General features: G+C 35.5%; 2 protein-coding genes across 3 annotated transcripts in view; one reads left to right on the top strand and one right to left on the bottom strand.

Moving 5' to 3' along the window:
- mapk7 (mitogen-activated protein kinase 7) overlaps positions 1-1,576 on the top strand; it is a 7,461-nt gene extending 5,885 nt beyond the window's left edge. For both annotated transcript variants that reach the window (XM_016513339.1, XM_016513338.1), the window contains exons 6-7: positions 674-807; positions 926-1,576. In XM_016513339.1, coding sequence (XP_016368825.1) covers positions 674-807; positions 926-1,079 — 288 coding nt within the window. In that variant the 3' untranslated portion in view covers positions 1,080-1,576. The remainder of the gene's footprint in view (positions 1-673; positions 808-925) is intronic.
- Positions 1,577-2,407: 831 nt separating this feature from the next.
- Positions 2,408-7,631, bottom strand: LOC107708960 (serine protease 33). Its single transcript, XM_016513337.1, has 7 exons — positions 7,363-7,631; positions 7,208-7,231; positions 6,989-7,074; positions 5,663-5,742; positions 5,281-5,552; positions 3,479-3,639; positions 2,408-3,335 (listed from the first exon to the last, which is right to left on the bottom strand). Exons 1-7 carry the CDS (start codon positions 7,406-7,408, stop codon positions 3,078-3,080), a joined length of 927 nt encoding a protein of 308 aa, XP_016368823.1. The 5' UTR covers positions 7,409-7,631; the 3' UTR covers positions 2,408-3,077.
- Positions 7,632-10,776: the final 3,145 nt, after the last annotated feature.

Here is a 10,776-nt window from a genome sequence, read left to right as displayed (position 1 = left end):
ACACACACAAAACAGCATACGCAATTTACGTTCAGTGGATACTCTCCAAAATGGCGCTAGGGTGATGCGGAGGAGACGAATTGTTCAGTAAAGTCGTTTTTTTTTTCTTTTGCGCACAAAAAGTATTCTCATCGCAGATGAACGAAGGTCTTACGGGTTTAGAACGACATGAGGGTGAGTAAATAATGACAGAATTTTCATTTTGGGTGAACTATCCCTTTAAGTTGAAGTAAAATAACAAAAATTTATAAAAAAAAAAATTTACAAATTTTTTTTAATCATGGACATGAATTGTAAACATGATTTTATTTTTTTTATGAGTTTTTTTTGTGTGTGTGTGTGTGTGTGAAGCCCCAATGTTGCTGGATGAGGTAAATGCCAAAGATTAATAAGTTATATATATATATATATATATATATATATTGTTTGAAATAAAATGCACTATTTTTATCTTTCTGTTTTATTTTCTGACACAAATTATGTTATGTATGGAGGCCTTTTTCTAACTCAGGGTAATGAAGAAACAGGTAATTATGGGATAAAGTAAACAAAAAAAAATAGTGAGATATAAAGTCAAAATTGGGAGAAATCAAAAACATCTTTATTTTTTATGAAATTCTATTTTAATTTTGATCATTTGTTTCATTCTTCTCTCAATCATTTTCCCTGCCAGGTTGAAGACATTTTACCGCCGGTTTTCTCAGTGACTCCTAAAGGCAGTGGAGCAGGATACGGCGTCGGCTTCGACCTCGATGACCTCCTCACTCAGTCGCTTACCGAACTCCAGCACTCCGACTTCAGGGAAAGGTCAGTTCAGATCCCGGTGACCGCAAAGTGCACGCTATATTTTTGAACTGTACATCACTGCCCATTACAGTACTTGACTTTAACGTACATTTCAATGATCTCAATTCTGTTTCATTAGTCACAATGACTTGGCCCCCTTGTCTGCATCCCTGCTCTCTGATTGGCTGGAGGTACATCGCATGACCCCTGCTGACATGGAGTCACTTCAGCAGGAGCTCCAGCTGGGATCTCCCATGATCCTCTCTGACAACTCAACGCTTCCTGATACCTGATCAGTCCATGCATTTTGTCTCCATCCCCTTGTAGAACCGGTTGAGAGCGGTGAACAGAGGAACATGATAGCTGTATTGTGCACCAGTATACGTTGGAGAGATGTATTTTTGAGGCTCCAAATTATTAAGACCTTTACCTAGAACCTTACCCAGAAAAGTGCCTTTATCTTTAATGGGTTTGAATGCATTATTTATTTGTGCCAACATTAAAGTATGATGCTCCGTTCGGTTCTTAAGGGGTTTCCATTCTCAGAATTTCAGTGCCATTATAAAAAACCAGGGAGAAAGAGTTCAGTTCAGCGGTGCTAGTGCCATTGATTTGCCAATATCACTCCATTCTGCTGATTTTACAGAATAAGTCAGTTGAAATAGTACGTTGTTTAGCAGACGAGTGTTTAAAGCTATTTTCTAGTACACTACAGTAGGAGTCACCAGCAGGGCAGCAGTATTACGGTGGATGAAACAGCAGAGCACAATGACATAATGACTGTAGAAAGTAGAAAAGCATTTCATTTGATGTTGCATGAATGTCTTGTAGAAAATAGTGAAACTTACTGCACCACATGCAGATTTGCTCCGTTTTACACCAGCAACAAGAGTATTGTCTTGAATAAAGCTATCAAAGGGATTCATGTGTCGTTTAATGATGGTATTCTTTTAAAGTGTTCATATAGTGAATCAGACAAAATTAACATTTATGACATTTAAAACGGCCTTTTAAAACTCAAAACTCACTTTCAGACACCAGCGAGTGTCTGAAACAACTTCTGATTACGATCCGATGGGGATTCAGATTACAGTATGAGGCAGAAATAATTATTTATAGATTTGTATGCAGTGCTAAAGGCTATGTATGCTAACCATTGCCATAATAAATACACATTATTCTTATGAAAATACCAGAGACCACTTAAAGAACTTAGGCAAATCCTATGATTGTAATCGTGAATTAATAAGGTTTCATAAATAGAAGGCACTTAGTAGTAATATTGACCTTGAATAAGCCCCGCCCCCTTTGTTACTCTTATAAAAATTGATTAATGCAAAGCAATGTGATTAAAAACTCAAAAGTGAAAATGTATTATTTATAAGTGATTGCACAAATTACCTCTAGAACCTGAATCAATGTCAATTATTTTAAATTTCCCTGGAGAAAATTTAGGCATTTTACCGATGCTGAATGCACATTAACAATATTTTAATGTTTTTTTTATAATTTATATAAAATTATGATTAAATGAACCTAAACACAAATCTTCCATAGACTTGCATTAGAAAAAGAGCATAAGTTTATCTGACAAAATCATAATGCCGGACAGCAACAGTTGCTATGATAGGATTGGTCGATTCACCGGTGTTCACCTCGAACGCGAAATATCAATTACAAAAATCATTTTATTACAAAGTTTTATTTACAGCATTTTAAGAGAAACAGTCACCAAGAAATACAAATATACAACTGGCTGACTCTAGAAAAGCATGAAATCCTTCACATCATAAACATCTAATTGCACGTGTGAACTTGACACTTTTACATGTCCTGATATAAAGGTAAATAATAACATTTATAATTGCTGTGCAAAAGGCTGGATCAAATAAGTGTCCATTAATATTTTAGTATGCATCATTTAGTAGGCATCAAGATTGTCAAATCTCACATTTGTTCAGCTGCCCATGAGAACCATTTCAGTTTAAAATGTGCATTATTTGCACAGTTTAATTATGTGGATTCATCGCAGTGTTGATCATTACAGTTTAAGATAGTTAAAATAATATATTAACAATCAAGTGAGCAGGTAAAAGACATGCATTTATCTTTCATTTCAAATCATTCAGTGTGTCTTTATGTGTATTTTTGGTACAAACCAAATTGGAAAAAATAATATAAAGTTGTTTAAAAAACATTAAAAAGCTACTTATGGCATTCAAATCTCTCTTTATGTAGGATGGCAATTTTGGGGCGGGAGTCTTTTGGCTTGTGCGAGGATCAGTGTGTGTTTATCTCAGCAGCTGCACCAATACTAGTAGCACCAGAGTCCTGATGAGCAACATGACCCGGTCAGCCCAGATGTGACTCGATGCGCTCTTGAGCTGGATTCCTCCAACATGGCTCTGGATGAAGTTAGTGAAGCTGGATACTTTGGCATAGACTCCTGGTCGGTTTGGTTTAGCGCAGCCAAGACCGAAGCTCACAATTCCAGCTTGCACCCAACTTCCGTCACTGATCTGACACACCAGAGGGCCGCCAGAGTCACCCTGAAAAAGCACACATGCAGAGATATATGAGAAGTGAAGGGTATTATGAACATTTTGCAATGCATAAATAAGGTTCATTGGTATTTTTATATGTAAAAAAATAATAATAATCATATGTTTTCCCCATGCAATGCTCTCCTCACCTGGCAGGAGTCTTTGCCACCTTGTTGGAATCCAGCACACATCATGTCATGGCGGATGTCAATGTTCTCTGTGGGGTTTATCAGAAACATATCCTGACAAGTCTTTGAGTCAATAATTGGCACTTGGACTTCCTGCAACGCCCCAACGCCCTGCAGAGCAACTGAACAAGACATGAGAAACAACAAGATTATTCACTGTGGGGAGAAGAAAAAAAACGCAAGAGATTGCTTTTGTGTCTTTGTACACGCTGAAGGAACGAGAATTTCTTTATTTATTGTATGTAGCAATTGCCAATAATCCACACAAGATGCATACACTACTGGTCAAAAGTTTGGAATAATTACACTTTTTTTTTTTTTTACTTTTTTGAAAGAAATCTCTTATGCTCACGAAGGCTGCATTATTTGATACAGTAAAAACGTTAATATTGTGAAATATTACTACAATTTAAAATGACTGATTACTATTGTAATATACTTTAAAATGTAATTTATTCCTGGGACAGAAAAGCTAAATTTTTAGCATCATTAATCCAGTCTTTAGTGTCACATGATCCTTCAAAAAATCATTACCAATTATTATGGTGCTTAATTATTAATAATGTTTATTATAATTATTAATGTTGAAAAGAGTTTTTGCTGCTTAATTTAGTGGAAATCATGAGATTTTTTGTTGAACAGAAACAAATCTTTTGTAACAAATGACTTCACTGTCATCAAGTTAATGCATACTTGCTGAATTCATTTAATCTATTTTAAATCTTACTTAGCCCACAATTTTGGTAGTGTATCAGTTTCCACAAAAATATAAAGCAGCACAATGTTTTCAACATTGATAACAATAAGAAATGTTTCTTGAGCAGCAAATCAGTATATTAGAATGATTTCTGAAGGATCACGTGACACTGAAGACTGGAGAAATTATGCTGAAAATTCAGCTTTGATCACAGCAATAAATTACATTTTAAAATATATTCAGTAAGAAAACTGTTCTTTTAAACTAAGATTATTTCACAATAGTACTTCTTTTTTTCTGTAATTTTGAGCAAATAAATACAGCCTTGGTGAGCATGAGAATAATGTATGTAATGTACAATAAGACCATACATTTGCATTAAGAAAGTAAACAGCAGGGATGAACAATATATTGGTACCACATCAATTATCAGTTGATACTGATTATGTAATTGCACATACCCATTTCCTCTATTTTTACATTTTAGACCACCTTTGCTGTCATCCAACACGCCTATTTTTCAAGCGATCCAATATAAATCAAGCCCCTTTTTCTGATTCTGTTTCACACTAAATAAAATGGCTTGCAAACAACAGTTCATGAGCAACTTTAATTGTACATATTTAGATACTTTACTGTCATCCATCACTACGGGTTTGGAACAACACAAGGGTGAGTAATTAATGACAGAATTTTCATTTTTGGGTGAACTAACCCTTTAAACGTAACTTAATCTTTAAAAACACTAATAATTAAATAACACTTACAAATGTAATCTTTAGCAAATCTCATAATGAGTATCCATTATTCACATTCTACATTTCACATTTAATGTTGTGATGCCTAAATGAATTAGTGTTTTTTTTTATTTTATTGTTTTATATTTTTATTTTATTTACTTTATTTATACAAAATAGTATTGGATTTAATATTCACTTTAACTTAGGTTATTAAATATTTTATTTCATGTTGACTTCGAATGTCATTTCTAAGTTTCACATCACAACCTGCGCATGGATGAAATTTCAGACGCCCGTAGCGTGGGTTTCAGTCCGCTCTCACTCACCTCCATCTCTGATGTTACCCCATCCAGTGATCATGCATTTCATGTCGCTGCTGAACTCCACATTGCCATATGGCAAGCAGACAGGCTGAATGCGGTCGGACCACATCACAGATGTGGCCAGCTCCACTAGAGCGATATCCTGACCCAGCTGAGGGTCTGTGTAACCCAGAGGAACCACCACACGACGGATCCTATGGCTGGTCTCATCCGGGTTCCAGCCGTTCAGCTGCTGCCGGCCCACATAAACCATGTAGGAGGAGATGTCATTAGGGCTGGACAGAGAAGAGAAATTGATATAAATATATATATATATATATACATTTAGACAAAAAATAAACAAACAAGGATTATATTGGTGTTGAAAAAAAGGTGTAAAACTTACTTGGGAAAGCAATGTGCAGCAGACAGCACCCAGTTCTCCGAGATGACAGTTCCTCCACACACATGTCCTTGACTGTCAGTCTAAACGAACACATCAACCAGCGATCAGGAGGATATTGATAAGAAACCAGATCTGACAGACAATTCAGAATGTATCCTAAACCTTCATAATAAAGTAATTAAAACTTGCACTGATATTTGGATTTAGTCCAGATTTAAAAGCTTTATTTTATAAAATAAGAGAAAGGGCAAATCTTTATTTTAAAAAAAAGCATATATATAAAGTATATATTGTAGAAAAACTGCGACAAGGAATTTAAAATGTGTAGTTCAATTTGCAAATTTAAAAAGGTGATAAACAAGTATATAGCTCATTAATAATTTGTATATGAAGTACTTGAAACAACTATTAAATATGAAAGGTGTAATTCCCAGTTATGAAATGGTCTCAATATTTTTTGGTCTTTTATTGATTTTTTTTTAATAGCTCACCTAAAAATGAAAATTTGATAAATATATTCTCCCTCAGGCCATTTAAGATGTAGATGAGTTTGTTTGTTCATCAGAACATATTTGGGGAATTTTAGCATTATATCACTTGCAGTGAATGGGTGCCGTCAGAATGAGAGTCCAAACAGCTGATAAAAACATCACAATAATCCAAAAGTAATCCACACCACTCCAGTTCAACAGTTAACTTTATCTTGTAAAGTGAAAAGCTGTGTGTTTGTATAAAGGTGGTGTTTTAACTTTAAACCATTGCTTTTGGCCATAATTCACAATAACGCTTCCTCCAGTCAAAACCACCAACATATTTGTTTAGAACTGTTCGGAACATTTTTTTTTTTCCACTTTTAAAATGTGCTTGATTTGTGTTTATTTCTCTCCTGGGATCCATTGGTGAGCAAGTGATGTAATGCTACATTTCTCCAAACCGGTTCCAATGACAAAAAAAAACCTTATCTACATCTTGGACGGCCTGAAGGTGAGTACACTTTCAGCTTTGAGTGAACGATTCATAACTGTTTTGTTTTTGTATCTTTTGTATAGACTAAATTTATAGATTTATGAAAAGCCAAGGCTTCAGCCTACACCTTTTCGGTTAATATGTAAAATTATGAATAATTCTTATGGAATTATATATGAGGACCAAAAAAAATCTTGATGATTTTGCATTCAGGGCATACATTTGATCAGGTTACGCATTAAACTATGATCTCCGTGTTGTTCGACTGTCTGAGCTACAGGAATGTATTCTATATAACTGAAGCCTGTGAACTCTGCCTGTTTTTCAAAACTTTAGTTTCATAATGGCTGCCATTCTTACGTGAATATCCACCTGCCAAGGCCAAGCGCCTTCTGACGCAGCGGAGCCTCCAACTATCCTGTTCAGCATTTGTGGCCGACCGCATTCTGAAAGAAACACATTGATTTGCTTAACACACATAAAAGACGTTAAATTTTTAAGTATATAAACTGATATAATAATGTTTCGTATCGAGTATCGATTTAGCTAGTATGTATGCAAATTAGGTGAATTTCTTACCTTGAGCCTCGCCCATCCATAACCCTGAATGGCGCGCCCAACATAAAACAAAACAATGAAGTTACAACCCTACATTAATTGTTAATTCGTTAGCAAAAAAAATAAAAGGTTTTTTTTTTAGAAAGAAAAAAAACTAACTAAAGTTATGCACCTACCAATCAATATGACGAAGGCAGTCCGAATACCTGAGATGTACCGCATCCTAACAAAACACCTTTGTTCCTTGTGTTCAGAAACTTCAACTTTGCTTTTAATTCAGCGGCAATGGACGCAAGTCTTTAAAACGATCGTTTCTAGAAATAATCACGTCCTTGTTCGACAAAGTCAAGAGAACAGTGAAGATCAAGAATTCGTAAGTTTCGCTCATGTAAGAAACATTACCCGAGATCTCTTTTTTTTTTCTTCTTCAAATCATCTGCGTACCTATCCTGCAATGACCAATCAGGAACGTTCGTCCCGCCCTCAGTGAGTCTGAACTCCGCCCACTTTTCCAACTCTAGCAGTTTTGTTTCGGGGAATTTGTCCAAGAATGTGGCAGTGCAAGGTATTTGCAGTGAACTAATGAATGCAGGTTTCGATATAGGCTCTAAGTCAATAATTTCTGTAATTTCAACAACATAGTAAGGCTTCAATGTCTACAATTCTGCCTTGTAGTGGCTTTGTTGAAAAATCGTTGATTTAATTGTTTCCCATTAAATAGCTGCTAAATTACTTCAGTTTTAAATTGTGTGGCGTATGTCATTTAATAGTAATGTGTGGGTAGCAGGGACTTTTGTAAACATGTTTTAACAATCAGTCCTTTTTTGCATGCGCATGACTGAGAAACAGGTATAACCGGTTCAGAATATTTTAGTGGCCCTACACACATAAAGCCAAGGACGTAATCATCAAAGAAGAAGTGCATTTATTTTGTGATCATGAATTTGTTAGTTTGTGGTGGTCACATGTTGAAGTGTTAAAATCAATCAGGATTTACTCTTTAATAACCAGTGTAATCATACGTTATTGCTTCTATCTTGCTGGTGTAATGACATGATATATATATATATATATATATATATATATCCTTGGAAGAGATCTGGACTGTCCACTTCTCTGTCTGTACTGATTAGATTCTGTTTCTAAAAATTATTTTCTTAAAACCCAAAACTGACTTGAAAGTACGGTGATTTGTATGCACTCAGTACTAATAAAAGACAATTGCTGTTTACAAACTGCATTAGGCAGCACATAATTTTTATTTGTTACTGTGCTAATAATAAGAAATGTGTATTGTGTACCAAATTTGCACACTGATAATTGAAAAAAGTAACAATTTAAATAATAATTATAATAATCATCATCATATCAACATATTTTTTTTTTGTTTTTTTTTTGATAATGAATGATTTTTGTAACATTATGTAGTAGACTGGAGTAATGGCTCCTGAAATAATGGCTCCATAAATTGTACTTTAAAAACATAATGTAAGTTGAAGTGAACACAAAACTTCCTTGTTAGTTTAAAAACAGCTTTTACTGAAACCAAGCTGCCAAAATTACCCACTTTCTACTTTTATTATGCAATAGAGATGAATACAACATACAAGACTTCCTGCACCTGTAATCAACTGTAGCAATCATAAAACAGTTTCAATCATAAGTGTTCCACAAGTATAATACATATTTCAAGCTGTTACCCAATCATAGCAGTGGGCGTTTACATTGATCTCTTAAAGAAGACATGCCCCTTAAAGGAACACTCCACTATTTTTGAAAATAGGCTCATTTTCCAACTCCCCTAGAGTTAAACAGTTGAGTTTTACCGTTTTCGAATCCATTCAGCCGATCTCCGGATCTGACGGTAGCACTTTTAGCTGTAGCTTAGCATAGATCATTGAATCTGATTAGACCGTTAGCATCTCGCTCAAAAATGACCAAAGAGTTTCTATATTTTTAGTGCCTTTTTAGAGTTTTCTAAACTTTTTTTTAAAATAGGATTTTAAATATAAACGACTCTTCTGTAGTTACATCGTGTACTAAGACCGACGGAAAATGAAAAGTTGCAATTTTCTAGGCCAATATGGCTAGGAACTAGGCGTAATAATCAAGGAACTTTGCTGCCGTACCATGGGTATATACGATATTACGCAGCGACTGAAAATAGTCCCCACCAAACCCGGAGACCGGCTGAATGGATTCGAAAACGGTAAAACTCAACTGTTTAACTCTAGGAGAGTTGGAAAATTAGCCTATTTTCAAAAATAGTGGAGTGTTCCTTTAAAGTGAAGTGTTTAAACCTGAGGGCCAAAAACAGTGTAGAAAACAAATCTAGACAATATTATGACTGCTTTTGGTGTATTTTTTAACAAGGACATAAGGAAACATTATAAAATAATATAAAAATGCAATTCATTACCTGTTTAAAAAATATTTGACAGCATTCTGACTGACCAATCAGAATAGTATAATGTATAATGAAGTATGATAATCAAGTATAATAAAATAAATAAATGGTAGTAAAAGAGATGTACAGAAAACGTTTGCAGTGAAATTCACAGTTAGTTTACACAAAAATTCATAAAAAGTTGAATTGTTAAGGGGACAGTTCACCTCAAAATTTTGTCATCCTTTACGCACCCTTATGTCTTTCCAGACCTGTATGAATTTCTTTCTTCTGTTAAACACAAAAGAAGATATTTTGAAGAATGTGGGTAGCCAATGGTTGCTACTGACTTCCAAAATTGTATTTTTATTTTTTGTCCCTATACTATGGAATTCAATGGTTACGGTCAACTCTTACCTACATATTGAAGTCAATGGCTACCGTCAACTGTTTGATTACCCACATTCTTCAAAATATCTTCTTTTGTGTTCGACAGAAGAAAGAACTTCGTAGAGGTATGGATCGACTTTAAGGGTAGCCTATATGGATCAACTTTTCAATTCTTTAATTTCTGTTGTAAGATTTGTGAACTGGCACAAGGGGGCGCTAACACTGTTATTAATAATAGATTAAGCGGACAGATGCTCGACGATAATCACTACATGACTCCGTGTTCACCTTCCTCTTCTGTTGTGCTGCTGTGTCTCTGTCTCGGTTGTGCTCCTCTCGCTCTGTCCTCAGGCTCTGTGTGTCTGCTTTTACAGCACGATTGAAGGTGACAGGGACAGAGAGGAGGGAGAGAGAGAGAGGATGCGGCACGGTGTCGCCAGGGGAAACACAACACGAGGGAAAAAACGACGGAGAAACCGCGTAACTGAACCAGCAGGATGTATAGAAACGGAAAGAACGCGTTGAAGGAAGCCGCGGTTCCATCAAAGTAGCACTATGATATGCAAAAAGGCGGGAAAGTTTCTTTTTGATTGCGGGAGGAAGCAAACCATTCATTCTTCTAAGTGTTGTAGTTCGTCTCTCTGCGTCTCTCTGCTGACTGTCCCAGGATGAACTACGCGAGTTATTTGATAAAGCTGCTCGGCTCGACTTTGTTTTAAGGACTTGATGAATATTTGTTGTGGCATTGTTGCTATGGTGACTACATCTTCTCCCTCCACAGCTCCCTCCCGCCCTACTTTTACCCCCCCGGCGC

Source organism: Sinocyclocheilus rhinocerous, unplaced genomic scaffold (assembly GCF_001515625.1).
Source record: "Sinocyclocheilus rhinocerous isolate Xijiao unplaced genomic scaffold, SAMN03320098_v1.1 scaffold24, whole genome shotgun sequence".
Classification (NCBI taxonomy): Eukaryota; Metazoa; Chordata; class Actinopteri; order Cypriniformes; family Cyprinidae; genus Sinocyclocheilus; species Sinocyclocheilus rhinocerous.
The sequence above is the reverse complement of the archived record's forward strand: the minus strand, read 5'-3'. Positions and strand labels throughout refer to the sequence as shown.

Coding starts and splice junctions, on each gene's coding strand:
- LOC107708960 (XM_016513337.1), bottom strand. CDS start 7,408: ATGCGGTACATCTCAGGTATTCGGACTGCCTTCGTCATATTGATTG. Junction 7,232..7,362: donor TGCCTTCGTCATATTGATTG/GTAGGTGCATAA, acceptor CGCGCCATTCAG/GGTTATGGATGGGCGAGGCT. Junction 7,075..7,207: donor ATGGATGGGCGAGGCTCAAG/GTAAGAAATTCA, acceptor TGTTTCTTTCAG/AATGCGGTCGGCCACAAATG.